The following is a 22,192-nucleotide window of genomic DNA, read 5'->3' on the forward strand; positions in this document are numbered from 1 at the left end:
CATAATCCTTTCTACCAAGGAATGTTTAGAAATCCCTTTTCAGACCAATGGAAAAGCAAAAGGATCAAAAGTTAATTCCCATTATCTTCTAGGTTGCCTGTTTTGTAGCTTATAGAATCTTTGTATAGTTAAGAAGACATCCAAAGAGTTGGGAGGTGGCATAGATACTGGAACCCTGTCCTGTCTTTCTGGTTTTCCTAGAGCTTCCTATTCCAAAAGAAAGACTACTGCCCTCTTCACCTGCTTCACCTTTCTTGGCCTTAAGGTAAAGGTAAAGGGACCCCTGACAATTAGGTCCTGTCGTGTCCGACTCTGGGGTTGCGGTGCTCATCTCGCGTTACTGGCCAAGGGAGCCAGCGTACAGCTTCCGGGTCATGTGGCTAGCATGACAAAGCCGCTTCTGGCGAGCCAGAGCAGCGCACGGAAACGCCGTTTACCTTCCCACCGGAGCGGTACCTATTTATCTACTTACACTTTGACATGCTTTCGAACTGCTAGGTGGGTAGGAGCTGGGACCGAGCAACGGGAGCTCACCCCGTCATGGGGATTCAAACCGCCGACCTTCTGATCAGCAAGCCCTAGGCTCTGTGGTTTAACCCACAGTGCCACCCTTCCTTCCTTCTCAAAAAAGGCTCTCTTCCATCTCTCACAGCAACTAACTGCTCTGACCTTTGCATATTCTCTTCTTCTTCTTTTCTTTTCTTTGCATATACCAAATAATTTATTCAGTTTAATAAACAGGCAGTCTTGAATAAATTGATAATATAGAATAATATGTTGCCCAGAGCCAATATGAAACATTGACAAAGTTTAATCAGCATAACAAGTGAAGGTTGCAAATCTATGACTAAGTCTACCATGGTGGAAGCAACTGGGCAATTTATCCCTTGTAGCCTGAACCTATGGCCTTTGCCTGTCTTTAAATTCAGATAATGCCATATCTAAGTCCGTCAGTGATGGTGCAGAATGCAGTCTGGGTTTTCTCTGCATGTCGCAACAGATCTGTATGCAGTATACATGACCATCAACCTGCTGTTAGAATGCTCACACCTGTTTGCATATTCTCTTCTAACACTGCTTCTGATTGACTCCACCAAATCTCACAAGATCATACAAACGGTGCAGGTGACATTTTTCCAGCCTGAGGGCCACATTTCATTCTAGGCAAAGCTTTCAGGGGCCACATATCAGCGTGGGGTAGAGGCAAAAGCGGACAACCTTCTGTAAATTTTACCTTTGTACAGCAGGCTAATTTTACACACACACACCTCTATTCTCCATCCAGGTCAGCAAGAGGCATTATAGGAGTTCAAGGACATGAGAGTTTATCAAGACACTCAAAACTGGTTTCTTTTCTTTTTTAAAAATATATCTGATAAGAAAAACAAATCGAATTCCCAAACTTCCAAATGTAAATTCTACCTTATTGTTAGAAGTGCATTGTTCTTTTATGATGTAAAGTTATGCTTCATGCTCTTAAAATGTAAGTTGCTTGGGTGTTCCTTATGTGGCAAGTGGCTAATAAATTGAATAAATAATGGTGAGGAAGATGATAATCTTAGCAACATGGGATTTACAATTCAAGCAGCTAGTGATAAATACTTCCTTTTCTATATCCCAAACTGTTCTACTATAGCAGCATTTGTTATGCTATTACAGTAGTCCTAACTACAAACATTTTACCTATGACAATATTGCTTTGAAACATAAATAAATGCCATTTTCCAGCTAAACCTTTAGACCCCCGTCTCTCGTCCCATTATTCTACCCTCACATCCCTCCCCAAATTGTCTCCTAGTATTCCTCCTGTCAATTCTGTTACCACTTGCTCCTACCCTCAACATACCAAAAGGGGTTTTCCTCAGTTAGTCCAGGGAATGCGTCCATGTCAATAAAGTGCACAATTCAAAATTACCTCAAAAAGCAAGGCATCCATTTTCAATCAATCACAGAACAACAAAACAACAAGCCCACGGGAAGTTACGACTGCCCCAGAAAACACTTCATTTTTTGTCACTGGAAAATGTAGTATTTCATTATTTTACATCAATAGCAAGAGCGAGTGTTCTGTTTCACAAGCACCAGCTGGATGTCTAAATGCTATGAGCACTTATTGAACATGGCCCAGGACATTGTTAGTATGAAACAATGCAGCTCTCCCTCTCTGCCGTACATGTAGGTTCTTCTAACTGATAATGGTTTGACTTGTCTCTTTTAACGCTCAAAAGGTTTTGAAATCAGGAACACTCAATATCAGTTGAAAATGGCATCCAGACACATAATCCCAATGAATTAATACTCTAGTTCATAAAATGTGTTGTGGGAGTGTAAGGTTCCTTGTATGGCAAAACACGAAAAAAGGCATAACAAATTATTTTTTTAAACCCAGTAAAGTCCACAATCTGACATGGCAGACTTTAAAAGCATGTGGCTAAGGTGGCGCTGTGAGTTAAACCACTGTGCCACTTGGGCTTGCCAACCGAAAGGTCAGCGGTTCGAATCCCTGCGACGGGGTGAGCTCCTGTTGTTCGGTCCCAGCTCCTGCCAACCTAGCAGTTTGAAAGCACGTCAAAGTGCAAGTAGATAAATAGGTACTGCTGCGGCGGAAAGGCAAACAGCGTTTCTGTGAGCTGCTCTGGCTTCGCCAGAAGCGGCTCAGTCATGCTAGCCACATGACCCGGAAAAACTGTCTGCGGAAGCGGACAAACACCAGCTCCCTCGGCCTTTAAAGTGAGATGAGCACTGCAACCCCCGAGTCGTTCGCAACTGGACTTAATTGTCAGGGGTCCCTTTACCTTTTATATGGAGTAACACACCTGACAGGAGATCATTTATTTATCTGTAACTACACTCCACAATCGTAATTTTGTTCTTTGATATACTAACATCTTTGGTGTATATACTCAGGCTACAAGGACAGATTTACAAATGTCCTTAACAAGATAACACCTGGTTTACAACAGAGTTCTTCAGGACCCATTACTGATAACTAGCAGGCAGTTCACATATTTCAACGTCTACACCACAGAAGGAAGCCATAGTTGGGAAATGCATCATCGTTTGTCCTATACAGGCTGTATTTCAGTGCCAAAAATTCCACTACCGCTATGTCTTTATGAAGTTGTACAATGCCAATGCCTCATATTTATCCTCAGAAATAAACATTATCTCCTTGCGTGGCATGCCCATAGGTAGTTCTGACAAAAAAGCTCATGAACAATATCCCTGGGCTAACATAAAGCTTAAGTATTACCAAGCATGATTACATTGGAGGATTTCACTGCAGTGATATCAGATTAGAAATGAGAAAGATGAGTCGGAGCCAGCAAGTCTGTTTTACAATAACCATGCGCAACCTTTTCTGTGGATGACAAGGCAGGGAAAGATGTCATCCGTCAAGTTCTCTAGAGAGGGGGCTGCGTGAGAGGGGGCCAGTGAGAGTGCTGAGAGGAAAGAACCATCATGAATCAAAAGCCCAGTACAACCTCCAGTTTATTGGAAATTCAAAGGAGAAATTCTGAGGCAGGATTCTGGTGATACCCCTGCTTGGAAGTCAGCAACCCAAGCATGGAAACAACCAAATATGGCTCCCACTTGCATGCATTGTGTTTTTAATATTTGATTGGGAGCTGCCCAGAGTGGCTGGGGAAACCCAGCCGGATGGGCGGGGTATAAATAATAAATTATTATTATGGTTATGCCTACTTTATGTGCACATGGAGAATCTCTCTCTCTGGCAGAATGAGAGGCCAATGTGGACTGTGATGTTGTCAAGGAGATTGTCCACACAGGAAAGTGTATATTATTGCGAGGGTTACAATTTTATCTCAGCCACTCCCCGCGAATGGGAGTACTTGAACTTTCAAGGGAGCCATTACTCCAGAGTAAAAAAACGATTCTCTTCAAATGAGTGGATCTTTCTCCAAGAGGGTGGCGGATGGGGTTTGGGACATTTGCTAGTTTTCACTGAAAGATGATCAGAAACACCTTTAAATGGTTGTTTTGAAGTGTAAAACGCACTGATAAACGCTGCCTGACAAATACCTGTTAGGAGGAGGAGGAGAAGGAGAAGGAGAAGGAGAAGGAGAAGGAGAAGGAGAAGGAGAAGGAGAAGAAGAAGAAGAAGAAGAAGAAGAAGAAGAAGAAGAAGAAGAAGAAAAGACCTTTGGTATGAGGGGCATTCAGGGGAGAAATGTTCCTTCCCTAGTCCTGAAGTTAATTTGAATATGTATGCCTCTTGAGTGAAGGAACTAGGCATACTGAGGGAACTATCCATTCGGGGGGGGAGGAAGGTGGGGGCAATAGGAGCGCACCGCCCCCACTGGCGCAATCCCGGGGGGGTTTCCATTGTGGCTGCCCCCCTGCCCGTGCTGGGCACCCCGCCCCCGCAGGCTGCGCACCACGCCCCCAGAACGTGCACCACGCCCCTTTGGGCAGCGTGCCGCGCCCCCAGTATATGTGCCCCACTCCTTTGGGTGGCACGCCACACCCCCAGGACGCATGCCAGCCCCGCCCCCACCTGCTCCCCACCCCCAGTGCCGGAGAATGAAGTTCCACCACTGTATCCATTGCCAGAACATATCTGCTGTCAGGAAAAGAGAATGGCTCCTTCTCCAGGGAATGTGCAAACCTACGTAAATCTGCAGTTGCCAAATGGATATGAGAAAAGGCTTCACAGTCAACTAGATGATATAAACAACAGGATGCAAAAGGGGGGAAAGAAAACTAGCATTTATGTTGACAAGCTAGCTTAAATTTGTTTTCAACAGCATTTTGTGGGGGACTTGTTTTTAAATGATTTTTCCTGCTGGAAACCAGTTTTTTTTTGGGGGGGGGGGAGATCATAGTGCTGTGTTTTATTTTTTAAATAGTAAAGTATATGCTACTTACCCATTCTGAATAGCGGCCGGGGGGTCATATGTCAAGGCCATGCCAGCCTGTACACAGTTAGGGGGGAAAACAGAAGGTTACTCTTTTTATATCACACAAACACACAACAACCCACGAAAAAGGGGAGAATTAGTGAACCCACTAAATAATCTTTTCTTCTTTCTTTTGGTCTTAAATTGACTTTCAGTGCTTTTTAAAACTTGCATTCTATTGATGTCAATTTCGTGCTGTGCCAAACACTGCTTTTATTTTCACAAAAGTCTTCATTCACCATAAAAGAGGTATTGGGTCGTTCCCGCCCCCCATCTCTCTTGCTGAGAGCGGAGGAACTTAGAAGAAATGTTGTGGTGTCTGTGTGCAAGTTGTGCTTCACTTATCAAATGTGAGCGTTGCCTGGGTGGTCTTTTTCCGCTCTGAGTTAAAACAAAAAAAAATCCCGTGCATATGGGCTCTTTATAAAACGGTGTATCATGGCAAGCCCCCCTTGGCTGACAATTTCATCCCCCAATGTTGTGTGACTGTTGTTGGACTCCCAATTCCCATCAGCCACAGGCAGTATGGCCAATGATCAGGAATGATGGGGTTGGACTCCAGGAACATTTGGAGGGTTGCAAGTTGTAATATTTCTCTTGAGCCTAAGAAAGCCCCATTTGTGCTTACGAGTGGTTTGAGGTTCTTTGTACAAAGCTTATATCCTAGAATCCCCATGTGGCTGCAGAATGGTCATTCTAGGAAGCAGCGCCAAAATGTAATACGTTATATGAGGAGCTCATAGGTGCAGGGAGAGACCTCAGGAAGTGTGGTGTTGTTGTTTTTTTGTAATGAAGTAGAAAATCACCACTTCATACATTCAGTAAGCAATGTGCAAAGTTCTCTCCCCCACTCCTTGCAAACCACTTTGGTTCACCTTCACCCTCTTGAATTGCCCCCAAAGATGGAGGTGAAAGATGCAACACCGTGCAGGTATTTTTATTCTCCAAGAAATAGGATACAATTGCCTGGTAAATGTGTTCTGTTTATTTCCACTGATTTGCACCTTCTGTGCTGTACGTTATTTTATTTTTCTTCAGCGGAATGTGTCAAGCATTTAAAATGCTCGGTTTAGAGCCCATGATAGCAATCGTGCTTTTTTGTATTAGAGACTTTAATCCTGTTGTGTTGAAACTGACACCCCCTTATCAGAGCCATAGGTAGGTGATCTTACGCCCCTGGCAGAACCGTCCAGATTGCGCCCCCTAGCCATGGACAAATTAACTTTTCTTTCCGCCTCTCCTCCACCCCCCCTCCACCCATACAATTCCTCACACACTTCACCTTGTAATGAATTCTTTCACAGAAAAATCCAATATGTAATTTTTTAGCAAATTTTGCGGGGGGGGGGCATCGTCTGAACCCCTAGCAGGGGCCTTTCACACCACCCCCTAGCTACGGCCCTGCCCCTTATAGACCATGACTAGAATACCAACTACAAAACAGTTAAATGGTGTAAAATGTAAGCTGATTCACATTCATTCCCTTCTTAAAGACAAACAACCGGTTATTAAACCAGCAAACTATGTTGGGACATAATAATTATAAGGCCAGGGCAGTTATGTTCAGTGGTACTACTGTATAACGATAACATTACCCCGATGACTTGGGATGTTGCTTTTAAACCAGCAAAACGAGATAAAACTGCAACGCTGGTAACAGCAACCACTGTTGGACCTGACATTGCAAAATATAGTTGTGCTACATTTTACCGCGTTTATTCTGCTTACACAATGAGCGGGGTGTTCAGATCATGTAATAATGTTTAAAATGTAAAAGGAATCAGAGGAACTGAGTGTCAACTCTTAATGCCAACCAGGCCAATCATCCAATGCAATCCATACCATTATTGGTTATTTCCCTTTTGACTGACAGTGCTGTGAACTGATAGACTTGGGTAATCTTAGTGTGTCATCAGAGGTCTATGCACCTTTCATATGCTTGTCTCCATCTTCTTCAGTTGGAAAAATAAAAGCAAACAGCCTGCCTACTGGTATGATCTTGTAATTTAAGTACAATGTCAGCCTGACAAGGTGAGCCATACAGAGGAGGATGACTGGCACACATAATGACCCAAATAAATGAGATGGACTTGAAAGCCCAGCCAGAAAGCGAGATGCCAGGTAGAAAGTAAACAATAAGGATCTGGTAGACACATAAGGAAGAGAAGAGGAATTGTCATAGGAATTGTTTAAAAGTTGTAAGAAACATGGGGGATGATTTGGCAAAAAATAAAAAATAAAAAAATAAACAGAAAGAGAATAAACCTTCCTCATTGTAAGTATTCTGAGCTAGAAGCTCTTTGAAGAAGAAAAGGATGGAGCCAACAGTCTAAATGAGATTCGGTTTAAACATTCCTGTAGTAAAATAAGCTTTACTCAGTGCGCGAGTTAACTTGGCACTGATCTTTCTTTTGATAATTTATGACAGTTTTAACAACAACAACAACAACAACAATGTGTGATTAAAAGGCTTACAATTAAAAAAAACATTTTAAACAATAAATCAAACATTTAGACATAGCATGCTATGAACATACAGCTGTACATTCAAGAAATTAGATGTTCTCTCCAATGAAACACGCTGAGAGACACTCATTTCAATGTACATATTCTTACTGGAATCCCTGATATGCTATGAAAATAATGTTTCTGGCTTCTATTAAGGTTGTGTGTGCAGTTTTGAGTAAGACCTGTATGGGACTGAGTTAGGCCAAGTCAAGTCAGCTCCAAATCCACAAACATGTTTATATAAAAAATGGTTCAGGAATTCAGAATTCTTTCCTAGCAGTTATCCCCTGCTAAGCTCTATTGCATCTTGCTAGGCAACCCCTAGGATTACCATTGATGCTGACACCCTTTTTTTGAAAATGGCTTGTATTTAAAAACCACTCTGCGCATAGCTGCACAATACATTTCAATGCACACTGCATGAAAAATAAACATGACATTAATGGAACCAGTGTATTTGATTTTAATACAGTGACTGTTCTGATCTATTATAAATGCTTACAGCTGACATTTCCAATACTGGGTGCTCAGACATGGTAGCCATTTATGTTAACATTAGAGAAGCTTGATGGATTTGATCTTTGTGAATTAGGTTGTGAAGTAATCTGATCTGCACTCCTCGGACTAATGTGCAGACTGAAATATTACCACCCTTCTGATTCTGCACTCTTCCAAATTCTTCTCAGCTCAAAAAAATTCCAAAATGCATTTAACGAGAATATTTTAGGATACAAATATTTAGAAATATGTCTGTGTGTATATAGTTTTATTTATTTTTATGTATTTATATGCATTATATATATACTTTCATTTTAAGAAATTAAAAAAAATGTACATCAATGCAGAATCAGGAATAAATGGATTTATGAACACAAAATTGGCACATGTCCTTAGTCAACTGCACCATGTTCTCCTTGTAGCTATCATTGCTACCTGCTAGCTCATTGCATGAGAACAGGGAACCAGGTAAGAGAGGCAGCTGGAGAGAGTGTCAAGGGGCTCTGATCTATGATGGGCTTTCTGTCAAGATGTCATCAGGCACATAATGATATCAATTCTTGATGCTAGCCTTAGCAATGATGGTAGGGGAAAGGAGTAGGCTCAATTGGGAGGGGGAGCCATTCTTTCCATACACATCTTATTGAAGCATAAAAAAGCAAAAATTAACTAGATACTGAAGGAGTTAAGAAGCTTGGAAAGATTAAGCCTACACCCAATCTGATGTGAATGTTATGAGTCCTTAAAGATCTTTCCCAGTATTTGTTATCTTCTGATTTGTACTATTTATTACAGTATCTCCTGATTGTCTCAAGGAGAAACGTTGCTTTATAGATGTATCTCCCAGATTAGCTCCAAATCACCTGGTATTCCAACAGAGAGCCAGCAAAATGCCCCAAATCTATGTTCCATAGGTCTGAGGACCTGCAAGTGAATATATGAAATAAACTACCACATGTGCTTTGTGCACTGGAACTATTTGAACTGACACAGCTAAACACTATGGCTGTGATCCTAAATATAATGAAGTGGAAGTAAATTCCAAGGAAATCAACACGACTCAAGTGCTTGGGTTTGAGACATATGGATATATTATGCCAGGATTTTCTGTTCTATTTCTTGCTTGCATTATTTCTCACCCTCCTAAAGACCACCACTGCTTATTTTCTGACTCACTACAGAGCAGACATCCATAGTATGTGCCAATATTCATGATGAAAGAGAGAAGTTACCAGAGATACCAACCAGAAACCAAAAAAATTCAAATCTAATTTCAAGGACAAGCACCCTAACTCATCTTCACCCGGAAATATTGTTGGCTCAGCCCCATAGGAATGCCCATTATAATAAGATAATCATTGTGAACGTGATTAATGTCCCCACATCGTATGACAGATCATTTGGTATATTTTGGGTCATAGGAATGTGGGGCCCTTCAACTGGGGCCAATCTGAGGGAGTTCCCAGGTCCCTTGATAGTCTTGTGCATAGAGCCAAGAATAAAAACTCAGCTAGCTATCAGACTGAATCATTTCTGTCCATAGAGGACTATGGAGCTCAATCCAGTATTACCTGTCTGCTTGGAAGCATAAAACAACCTGTGTCTGAGATCTGAAATACACCCAACAGAGACCTACTAATCGTTTCTAAATGCCTGCTGCTCGTAGAGAGAAAAGGATTGGCACCAGGATCAAAAACTTTGACTTTCCTGCAGCTATTGACTTTACAACCAAGTAGGGAAATCCCAGTCTCCCAAATGACCTCTGTATATTTCTCTCTTTAAATTGCTAGAGGGCATTGAGTAGAAAAGTAATAAATGGTAGGTCAAAAAATGAGAAAGTTAAAGGAACAGTTGTAGGAAAAGTGTGTGTGTGTGTGTGTGTGTGTGTCTGTGTGTGTTTTTAAGGATACTTCATTTTTTCTTTCCATGCTTGAGCACATACAGTACATAGGTTTACTTCCTGGTTATTTACAAAGGAAGTCCTAGCTCTAGATAAGCGTATTAAAAGTGGCAAAGAGAGGGGGAAGAATGAAGGAAGCATCTATGATCCCTTATCTGCAGTAAACTACTTAATTTTATCCTGGTCTAATCTCAGGGAAACTCATCATCAGAGTTATATGACTGGGTTGCTCATGACTCTATTATGGCAAAGAGATCAGTCTCCGAATCCATTATATAGGCTATTGCTGTGCCTCATTAAAGTCCATTTTCTACTTAGATGTATAATTTTTAAAAGCCAATGTAACAGCAATGAATCTTTTGCTCTTCCTAATCTAATTTACCCAGTTTTGTCAAGTATGTTTTTTAAATCACTGTCTGATTCTTTGTGGTCTAAACCATTGAGCCTCTTAGGCTTGCTGATCGGAAGGTCAGTGGTTCGAATCTCTGCAATGGGGTGAGCTCCCGTTGCTCTGTCCCAGCTCCTGCCAATCTAGCAGTTCGAAAGCACTCCAGTGCCAGTAGATAAATAGGTACCGCTGTGGCAGGAAGGTAAACAGCATCTCCATGCGCTCTGGTTTCCATAATGGTGTCCTGTTGTGCCAGAAGTGGTTTAGTCATGTTGGCCACATGACCCGGAAAGCTGTCTGTGGACAAATGCTGGCACCCTCGGCCTGAAAGCGAGATGAGTGCCACAATCCTATTGTCACCTTTGACTGGACTTAACTGTCCAGGGGTCCTTTACCTTTTTACCATATAGAGTGGTGTATCTTTGAAGGAATTTTGTGTAATATAGCACCAGAATATTCACTATATATTTCTTATAAAAAGCCACTGTACATATGTTGTCTATGGATAAATAATTTCAACCTTAAGTTTTAAAATAACACTATTTTCAGTCAAAACAAAACAAAATAAAAAATTCTTTCCAGTAGCGCCTTAGAGACCAACTAAGTTTGTTCTTGGTATGAGCTTTCGTGTGCATGCACACGAAAGCTCATACCAAGAACAAACTTAGTTAGTCTCTAAGGTGCTACTGGAAAGAATTTTTTATTTTATTTTGTTTTGACTATGGCAGACCAACACGGCTACCCACCTGTAACTGGAACTATTTTCAGTCAAATTTATCTGCAGCCTAGATCAATATCCAGACTGGAAATACAGCACATAGATTTTTTTTGAATTCTCATGGAGCTGCGTTGAAAATGAGGCAGAAAGCCTCAATTCGTGCAAAATGCAGCTGCCCGACTGCTGACAAGTGCAAGGTGAACGGATCATAGAACAGCAACTCTGTACCGGTTACACTGGCTTGTTGTATGCTTCCAAGCTCAATTCAAAGTACTGTACTGTTTTTTACCTGCTTTTTATGGCCCAGGATGCCCATATACCCATATGCCCATTAAGGAACACCTCTCTCGGAAAGTTCTAAACATCAGGAAGAACTTTATGAAAGTGAGAGCTGTTCAACAGTGGAACAGACTCCCTCGGTAGGTGATGGACTCTCATAGGAGCCAACTCCTAGTGGCTGTGGGCCCCCACAATAAAATATTTGAGGGGGTGGGCTCCTACAAAGTTGATGGGTATTCCCATTCACATGGTATCTGTGTGCAGTGCATCATGTGACTGATTATGCAGGGTGGGGCTTATCTGGGCCCTCACAATATTTTATTCAAGTTGGCACCGTTGTGGATTCTGCTTTCTTGGAGGTTTCAGGAAGAGGTTGGATGGCCATCTGCAGAGGATGGATGGCCATCCAGTTGAGATTCCTCCATTGCAGAGGGTTTGGGCTAGAGCGCTAGACTATCCTCCAAGTCCCTTCCAACTCTACACTTCTGTGATTCTATTAATCTATGAACCTACCCAGACCCTTAGATCTTCACCTGAGAGACTTCTCTGTATCCCTCCTCTGAGCGCAGCTCAAAGGGTCATAACAAGGGAGACGGCCTTTTCAGCTGTGGCTCCCCACCTGTGGAATGTTCTCCCCACAGAGGTTAGCCTGTGACTTTTAATGCCAGGTAAAAACTTACCTTTTTCCCAAGCCAATGATGGGCCAAATTGGTTAGGTTTTGTTAATGTGCTTTCAAATTTTGAAGACATTGGGGGGTTGGTGTGATGCTGCTTTGAATGATAAAAAGGTTAGTGTTTTATATGACTCCCCTTTTTATGGTAGAATGATTTTCTATTTTTAAAAAAGTGTAAGTCACTTGGAGACCTTCCTAGGTAACAAGTAACTAATATGTTCCAAAAATGATGATGATGGAAGGGGATTTAACAAAACAAACAAACAAACAAACAAACAAACAACAGGGGGCACATTGGGTGAGTGGAAGTGCCTTTTGCCCACAAATATACACAAATGCTATAATGATTATGTGCAAGAAACTTTGTGTAATGTTTGAAAGTGCAGTGAGTAGAAAAAAAGTAAACACTGAGATAACACTGTCGCTCTTGTGTACAGAAAAGCTGCAGAATCGAGTTTGGAAGCAGAATTAAAGTAAATTATCAAACCTTCAATTCTAGCACGCGGGGGGCACCTAAATTGTGTAACTGGGTATTTGACTGATTGATATCGGAATTGATATTATAATTTGGTATTGATACAATGAGGCAGCCGTATTTTGGATTATTGTTACTGAAAATTAATAAAAATTATTTCTAAAAAAAGAAAAGCCGCAGAATCCATGAGCATATGTAGTGCAATAAGTTACCCAAGGCACAATAGCGTGCCAGCATTATTGAGCCAAACCCTAGTGTGCAACCCAGTAAAGTTGATACGATGGGCAGCAATGGCATGTATTGTGTAAACACAGACTTTCAGGGTTGTGGACCCTACAGGAGCGTTAAGACTGGTGACTGGGAGCGGCTGCCGAGACCACTTAACACCAATATTGAAAGACCTGCATTGGCTCCCAATATGTTTCTGAGCACAATTCAAAGTGTTGGTGCTGACCTTTAAAGCCCTAAACTGCCTCGGCCCAGTATACCTGAAGGAGCGTCTCCACCCCCATTGTTCTGCCCGGACACTGAGGTCCAGCACTGAGGGCCTTCTGGCGGTTCCCTCACTGCGAGAAGTGAAGCTACAGGGAACCAGGCCTTCTCGGTAATGGCACCTGCCCTGTGGAACGCCCTTCCACCAGATGTCAAAGAGAACAACAACTACCAGACTTTTAGAAGACATCTGAAGGCAGCCTCGTTTAGGGAAGCTTTTAATATTTGATGGACTACTGTATTTTAATATTTTGTTGGAAGCCATCCAGAGTGGCTGGAGAAACCCAGCCAGATGGATGGGATATAAATATATTATTATTATTATTATTATTATTATTATTATTATTATTAGCAAGTACTATATAAGTCTGTCTTCAAGGCATTTCCTGTTGCAGTCTATCGTACCAAGGCCTTCTTGGGCGCTCCTAGCTCAGCAGATTCTTCAGTCAATGTGCCACAAAGACTCTAAAAGGAAGCTTCTTGGTCTTGGGTCACCAACGTAACAAAGCAGAATGGCTCCTTTGAGACTATTCAGTCTCCCATGTCAATGTTGTTGCCACACTGGCAATGCTTGGGGGATTTATGTTGTAACAGCACATGGCAACCACCTTGTGAAAGTGAGCAACATAAATGTTTTCCAGAACATAAATCCCTGTTGGTCTTTGTGAATTACTGGTAGCGCTTAAGTATGGCCCTCTCTAGACTGGAGGTCCATAACATATCTGCCACATTCTTACTTTGTAAAGGACAAAATGTGGTTCTGCTAAGTCCACTCCACTTACCTGTGGGGAGAAGTTGCGGTGGACCGCGTGGCCACCCACTCACTGCTGGGGGCGGGGGACATCGTCCTGCATTGCCCAGGGGATCCCAGCCATGTCATCATCCAGTCAGCCAATCGGCTGGCTAGGGGGGCGTGGCCAGGACCTGGGGGGAGCTCGAGTTGTTTTGCATCGGCGGGGCTCCACCTACCAGTGGTTTACCATTACCAGACTTCCTGCGCAGCAGGCAGGAGTCAGATATAGTCCGATCTACTCAGTGCCTAAGCCAATACCGCTCACATTCTGTAACCAATAAAGTTGTGGCCAAAATTTGCCCAATAACATTAACCTTACAGGTGAAACTCGAAAAATTAGAATATCATGGAAAAGTCCATTTATGTAAGCAATTGTTTTCATTAGCTACTGGAGTTTAATGTATGAGATAGACTCATGACATGCAAAGGGAGATATGTCAAGCCTTTGCTTGTTATAATTGTGATGATTATGCCGCACAGCTGATAAAAACCCCAAAATTGAAATTGTTAATTTGGGGTTCTCATCAGCTGTATGCCATAATCGTCACAATTACAACAAATAAAGGCCTGACATATCTCGCTTTGCATGTCATGTGTCTATCTCATATATTAGTTTCACCTTTTAAGTTGAATTACTGAAAGAAATGAACCTTTCCACGATATTCTAATTTTTCAAGTTTCCCCTGTATATCCTGTGTCTTGGTGTTTTTATTCCTCTTCGAGGGGGTGGTTGAGGGGTCTTGACGCGCAACTATCTTTAAAAACCACCAGTTACTAGCCATTTAAAACACACACATACAAACAGAAAACATCCATTTAAAAAAAGAAAAGAAATCTGTTTTCAAAATTATATTAGAGAGACACCCTTTTTATAATCCAAATGGCAACTGCTAAGACGCTCCTTAGATTAAAAATATGCTTTCACTAATCATTTCCATGAGAATGTGAAAGAATTTGAATGAGATTTACTCCAGTGATACAAATGGCTCAATGTGTTACTAATATTAAAAAAAGGAAAAAAAAATAGTACCAAGCCTATTTCCTCTTTTCTTCCATAAGTACTCTATGATGCAAAGCACATATGGAGTTATTGAGTAATGGTCAGGGGCTCATCACGCCTAAATATTTAGAAGAATAGAAATGAGAAGAAGGTAATTAAAATTTGCCTGTTCTAATAGCCTTGTGGGAAACTAGCACATCATAATATTGCATTTTGTTATAACAGAGATGGAGCAAAAATCCTAAGTATGAATAGGTCAAACTTGTTCCCCTTAGGGGAATGTATGTGGCCTTTCATTCCTTCATGCATTTCCCAAAATACAGCATCCTAAATATCAGTAACAGTGCACCTCAACTAGGAACAATCCTGCCCAGGTACAGAAGGGTGGATATGCCAGCTGTAGAATTCCTTTTCAAATTATAGGCCCTGTGTTACAGGCATGTTCTCACAATGGCTTTTTGTTAACCTCCTTTGTAGTGTGCCTCTAGGAGTATGGAAAGTATCTTTGTAGATGCCAATGACGGAAACCCAGCTATGCAGACGACTTGATGAATGCAACTCCTACAATGGTCCCATTAATTATGTATGCTGCTGGCCTAATAATGAATGGATCTGTTGGAATAAAATATCTGATTTCCTGAACTAAATCACTTGAGTTGGATCCGGACAAAGCTCCTACTGAAATCAAGGAGACCTAATTACAGGTAGGTAGCTCTGTTGGTCTGCCACAGTCAAAACAAAATAAAAAATAAAATAAAAATTCTTTCCAGTAGCACCTTAGAGACCAACTAAGTTTGTTCTTGGTATGAGCTTTCGTGTGCATGCACACTTCTTCAGATACCATGGAGACCTAAGTTAGCCATGACTGCACATTGATTTCAACTGAGTGAAACTGTACGTAGACCCAACTAACTCTCTTATAAAGATGTCCTTTCCATTTTATGAGCATTGCAACAGAGAACAGTATTGATAACTCATCTGTACAAATCTACTGCCCCTAAGGCTGCAATCAGCGATCCTTATGCTAAATATATTTATTTTTTGCTCATTTAACACTACTGAGTGAGAACACTAGGGTTAAACGCATTTAACACATGATTTTGTAATGCCCTTTCTTAACATGTATTTATCCTTAGACTCATTTGACCTATTTTTGTATTAAGGTCCCTCAAGTCAGCTCCTCAATCACCTCAACCCAAATACCCAAGGCATTACTGAAGATACGGTAATTGTGACTCACCTCTCCTTCTCTTGGCCATGGCCTCCCATTCTGCGTGTACTTGCTTTGATTCTGTCGTTTCTTTTGCCCTCCGTCAGCAAATTTGCACAGCAAAGGTTCTGTTGGAGCTGCGAAGAAAGGAAAACCCAGGTCTGTATTAAGGCAAAGGCAAAGGACCCCTGGACGGTTAAGTCCAATCAAAGGCATCTATGGGTGATAGCCACTAATATCAATGGCTATTGGTAACTGGCTATATGGAAATGTCATATTAGAAGCACTATGGTAGGGGACAAAACAGAGAAAGGCTTTTGCATACACACCCTGCCTGTGAGCTTCTTGGATGATCTGTAGGCCAAGTCAGAAAAAAGTTACTAGACTACAAGTAACTACAGTCCACGGCAGCAAAGCTCTTCCAATAAAATTGCTCAAGTGGAGTTGTAGGGTTAACCATCTATTATAGTTAAGACATTTGTGGCTGGCATTAGTTAAAGCATAAATACTGCTGCTCTCCCCCCTTTTTTCTTTTTGGTGGGGAAAGAAGAGAGTAGACAAGCTTGTCTGAGTAATATGTTTTCACTCTTCCTCTGTGTATCACAGCACCCTGTGCTTACATATTTGAGTAAGTGAAATAAATACAAGAAGATCAAAGGAGGCTTTTGCCAAACAATCAAATTAGCTTAGTTCCCCCCATTAAATCCTTATAGCTTAAGACAGCTGGCAGATGACCTTCCTTATGCTCCCCAGCTGAGATCCCAGTCTTTCATCATAAAACAGTCAGCACAGCTAATGTACAACTGTTCAACGAATGTTCAAAAGGCTGCAGACCAAAAAAACAACTCCTAACATGCTGTCATGAAATAATACCGAAAAAGAAAACAAATTTATGAAAAAGACTGAGCAAAGCATCCTTTCCCAATTCCTCTTCTTTAAAAAAAAAACCCAGAGCTGTTTACTAATAAAATAAAAACATATTGATGAATGAACAAGAAATATCCTAAAAAATGTTGGAAGAGGTATGGCTACAGAGAAACCTAGTTACATATTTGTTGGTCATTTCCAAAGGTAATTTGATATTTGGCAAGAATCCTTAGCTGTATAAAACTCATCACAGAGTATATGATCCCCTTAAACCCACTTACAATTTTGCTGGATAACTTGGAGAAAGAATATTCCAAATACCCAACATGAATAGGCATTTTGTTAACAGCAGCCAAATTTCAAATGGCTTACAACAGAGACTTGCCAACGTATCACTTATAATATATCTATGTAAATCAGAGTTCCTTTGCATCCCAATTTCCAGGATGATTTGTTGGAGAAACGGCTTTCATTTCTGGTGACTGTAAAAAGGGATTTATAAAAGGACTGCTAGATTCAGTATTCTATTCCTCAAAAAATATAATCTGTTTAAAAGATGTTGGTGAAGGTCATAGCAATTTGTAATATATGTTGTGCTAAGCTTTCAGTAAATTTGATCTCTGGTGACTCTGAATAGAGAATATGTAAGCAAAAATTGGTGGCTATGCTTGAAATGAGTGCTTAATGAAATGTTGGCTAATGCAATGTTATTTTGTAACTGCAAAATCTTCAGGGTGGGGGAGTGCATGTTTGTGTATGCATATATGTATTATTTGAAAGATTATTGGCCAGTTATAGCCCATGGAGAAGGATGTGATGTTGGACCACTCCATAATCCACTGGTTGCATTTTCCATATTGTGTGCGTTTGTGCATGAGCAAGTGGTTTGTTTTTATTTGGGGATTTCACAGAAAGTCATTGTGATAAATGAACGCAGACAAGTACTACAAATATTAGACTAACAATCCCCAGATACATACACTTCATGCAACAGATTATTTATGTCAATGATGCAGTTGACACAATAAGATGATAATTTTTCAGTATTTATCTTTTCCTGTTTGGACATCCAAGAGTGTGGGAGTCCTTACATAGAAACAAGTAGCTATAAAGCTCCCCCCATTTCACTGATGTTGCTGCAGAAGTTAAAATCATCTTTCAGTGCCAATTTGCTGGTCACACCCCTAGGTAGTTTCAAGTTACAGAAAAATCACAGGTAAAAGACTCCTCAAAGACTGACAAAATAATTATTAATGGATTGGTTTTTGATCAACTCTGCGATTCTATGAATTCCAGACAGGTCATGATTTCAAAACCAGTTGGCCAGAAGGAATGATGGGAAGGTAGCAGCTCCAAGAGCAAGGGAAATGTCAGAAGACCCAAATGCAGGCAGTCAAGCCCCCAACTAAATGGGATGCTATATGCATATCTGCATCTAACTTGCAGGTTTGCATCACCTTCGAGGCTCAGTGTTCACAGGATGAGACCAGGCACAGAGGAAAAACTAATACAATGTAGAAATAATTTAAATGATACCTAACAGGTTTTACCTGAGAGTGTTTATAATAATAATAATAATAATAATAATAATAATAATAATAATAATAATAATAATAATAATAATGTATTTATACCCTGCCCATCTGGCTGGGTTTCCCCAGCCACTCTGGACAGCTTCCAACAAAACATTAAAATACAATAATTCATCAGATATTAAAAGCTTCCCTAAACAGGGCTGCCTTCAGACGTCTTCTAAAAGTCAGATAGTTGTTAATTTCTTTCACATCTGATGGGAGGGCATTCCACAGGCCCTCTACCTGGTTCCCTGTAACTTTGCTTCTCGCAGAAGGCCCTCGGAGCTGGTCCTCAGTGTCCAGGCTGAATGATGGGTGTGTGGAGACGCTCCTTCAGGTATACAGGACCCAGGCTATCTTACTAATATAATATAATATAATATAATATAATATAATATAATATAACATAATATTTGTCTCCATATACATTCCTTGTAAGGTTGAAACCTATGCTATACACATTAAAACACTGTTTTAAAATATGTTGTTGTTGTTGTTGTTGTTGTTGGTACCCACCCCACCTGACGGGGTTGCCCCCCCAGCCACTATGGGCGCTGGAGCCAACATCAAATACAGCTGATGCCTATTTTACCACCTTAGTGAAGTCTCCACCCCATTTCCCACACCTGTGTGAAGGGGCTTGCCACATGAGTCTAATGGTTTTTCCACATCACCAAAAAATAAAGGGCTTGCAATAAGCATGGAAACGATTGCTGACACCTATAAGGCAAACTGGTTTGTGTGCACCAGGCCAGTGTCATAAAGAGAAAGATATATCTATCCCATTTCCAGATGTCTCTTACGCAAATAAACTCTGGCTGGAAAAGAAAATCTTAAAAGATATAACTCTCTCGTTTAGTATATTTGAGCTGGTCCTCTATTTTACATTTATTTACAGACATTATTTATGTACCACCCTCTCATAAAAGATCAGGGTGGCACAGCGCAATATAAGCACGTAGTAAACCCATTAGAAGCAGTACAAAACAATCATTAAAATGAAAGGCTCCTCAGTAATATTTTAAACATTATGCCTAAGCCTGTCGGCATAAAAAAAAGACTTCAAGAGGTGCCTCAAAGTCCAGATGCCTGCTGAATCTCTGCTGGAAGAGTGTTCCACAGCATGGGACGAGAGACACTAAATACCCTGTATACCCCTCTTGGCTGATCCTCTACAATGAGGGTTATACAGACTGTCATTTTGGGGGAGGAAGGTGATTTAGAAAGAGCTGCTGCTTTGTTTGCATGGTTTCTCCCTGCGCCTGACTTTACTGTACAATCAGATATATTGTGTTCCACAGCTCCCAATGCCTGCGTTCCAACTATTCCAAATCCAGATATCTTCTCACGCAACTGTTGGGTATTGTAAGACTCTTGGTGGGAGTGGCTGTGAACCAAGGTGTCCCTCCAGCCAATATCCAACACCCTTTCCTCCTGCAGTGCTTGGATTCCTGACAGGCTATGTTCCATGGGTGAAGGGGGTGCCTTCTAGACTCTGTCTATATACTGCCACCTTATCCCACAGGTAAATCTGAATGCATCTGTCCCCATAGAGTCCTGATCTCTAAGACTGAATATGCACCCCCAAACCCTCCAATTGTCCCTATTTTCCACAGACAGCCCCAGATTTACAGAAGCCATCCCGATTTCTGATTTGATCCCGGAATGTCCCGCTTTTCCTTAGGGTGTCCCTATTTTCATTGGAGAAATCTTGGAGGGTATGGAGTTATGTGACCCCCGAGCCACAGAGTTAAGTAACTATACAACCTCTAGAAGACACCTGAAGGCAGCCCTGTATAGGAAAGTTGTTTAACATTTTATTATGTTTTTATATATGTTGGAAGGCATCCAGAAATGTTGGAGGGTATGCCTCCCTCGACTTGCCTCGCTTTGCCTCTTCCTTGTCTGTGTTATGGCCCTGACTGCAAACGGGAGCCAGGAGACAGAAGAGGAGGAAGCTGCTGAATCTGGAAGACTGCCATTGCACAAGCCACAGAGGTAAATAACCCAGGCCCTGGCTCTGAGCTGGAACCTGTCAGCTGCTAGGAGACATTTCACCCTGCTCACACCAGCGTTCAAAACTCCCATTGCCCTAGGCGCATTTGTGACAAGGAATTTCATAAGCGCGAGCAGTTTCTGAGCATCTTACTGCACCTAAGAATTCAGATTAAAACTGCCGAGTGGAAGGAAAGGAGAACCTTTTCCTGCCTCCCCACTTCCAGCCACTCTCTGAAGACTGGAGAACATGCCCTCTTAAGAATATTAGAGGGGAAGACAGGGGAGGCATGGCTTTGTTTTTTTCAGTCTTCAGCTGAAAACTAGACCATGTGAAAAATGAATATAAGATTTTAGCTGCAGCTCATTCATTAATTTAAAAAGTGCGCCTAGACATTCCCTTGTTGCGCCCATAACTTAGGTTTAAGGTGCCATTTAGCTCCTAGCTTTCACATCTCAGTTTCTAACATTGACTCACACTACACTAGGAGCCTCGTACTCCCCAATGTAGGAAACGCACATTTGTTGGAATGCTAAACACCATGCAAGAGAACTGCCCCTTTGAAGGCTCCTCAGGAAGGGGGTGCTGTCTGGGCATGCAAGCCTGACCTAACATCTCATTTGAACTCAACTTTGTTAGAAAAAGCCTATATCTGAGCTCAGCTGAGGTCTCGTACAAGGTCTCTCTGCTCATTAATCTGCAAAACAAGATGATTGGTGCTGAGTTAGGAGGACCAAGAAAGAAGGCCAAAGTTGAAAAAAAGATGTGGAAACACTATCCCAATAGAACGATGGCATTGAATGAATACTGTAATCACCACGTTCAAATTTAAGAAAAGAAGAAACAGCACACGTTTTGTTATGCGGTCAATACCAAAACAATTACATCCGAGTACACATTACAGCTTCTCTTATCATCTTGTAAATCATAAAGTGCTTCTTCGTACAACTGCAGACCTTACTGCAGATAGGAACAGGTAAACTGTATGAGAATGAGTGTAAAGGAAAGACATTAACAAAAAGGAAGAGATAAAGCTAAATATCGCTGAAGAATTGATGCTTTTGAATTATGGTGCTGGGGGAGACTCTTGAGAGTCCCATGGACTGCAAGAAGATCAAACCTATCCATTCTTAAAGAAATCAGCCCTGAGTGCTCACTAGAAGGACAGATCCTGAAGTTGAGGTTCCAGTACTTTGGCCACCTCATGAGAAGAGAAGACTCCCTAGAAAAGACCCTGATGTTGTTAAAGATGGAGGGCACAAGGAGAAGGGGACGACAGAGGATGAGATGGTTGGACAGTGTTCTTGAAGCTACTAACATGAGTTTGGCCAAACTGCGAGAGGCAGTGAAGGACAGGCGTGCCTGGCATGCTCTGGTCCATGGGGTCACGAAGAGTCGGACACGACTGAACGACTGAACAACAACAAAGCTAAATATGTAAAGCTGGGCTAATTTTTGAAACGATTTAGTGATTTTGTGAACAATGCAAATTGTTTCTTCTGAATATTTAAAACAAGAGTTTTGTGAAGAAAGAAAATTTCTGTTCATCTGAACAATTTGTAAAAGCTTGCCGAGACTATGGAAATGAAGCTAAACTGTGTTGTTTGATTGTTTCTTTAACAGCAGATTTATGAAAATGCGGGTTATTGAACAGAATTAAGCCTTACATTAAAATACTTGTATGCATGCTTAGGGGGATACCAAGTTTGATAGACACTCTGATTTAGTAAACACTCCAGAAGCATAACAAAATCGAAAATTCTTTCTAGTAGCACCTTAGAGACCAACTGAGTTTGTTCCTGGTATGAGCTTTCGTGTGCATGCACACTTCTTCAGGTATCTGAAGAAGTGTGCATGCACACGAAAGCTCATACCAGGAACAAACTCAGTTGGTCTCT

The 22,192-nt window shown here is 41.3% G+C and overlaps 1 protein-coding gene across 1 annotated transcript in view; it reads right to left on the reverse strand.

Moving 5' to 3' along the window:
- The window catches only part of RBMS3 (RNA binding motif single stranded interacting protein 3), a 146,737-nt gene that overhangs the window by 76,191 nt on the left and 48,354 nt on the right, over nt 1–22,192 (reverse strand). The window contains exons 3-4 of the mRNA XM_033165046.1: nt 15,888–15,994; nt 4,891–4,937 (exon numbers count right to left, since the gene is read on the reverse strand). Of these exons, the coding sequence (XP_033020937.1) occupies nt 4,891–4,937; nt 15,888–15,994 (154 nt within the window). The remainder of the gene's footprint in view (nt 1–4,890; nt 4,938–15,887; nt 15,995–22,192) is intronic.

The sequence above is a fragment of the Lacerta agilis genome, chromosome 12 (genome assembly GCF_009819535.1).
Source record: "Lacerta agilis isolate rLacAgi1 chromosome 12, rLacAgi1.pri, whole genome shotgun sequence".
Lineage (NCBI taxonomy): Eukaryota > Metazoa > Chordata > Lepidosauria > Squamata > Lacertidae > Lacerta > Lacerta agilis.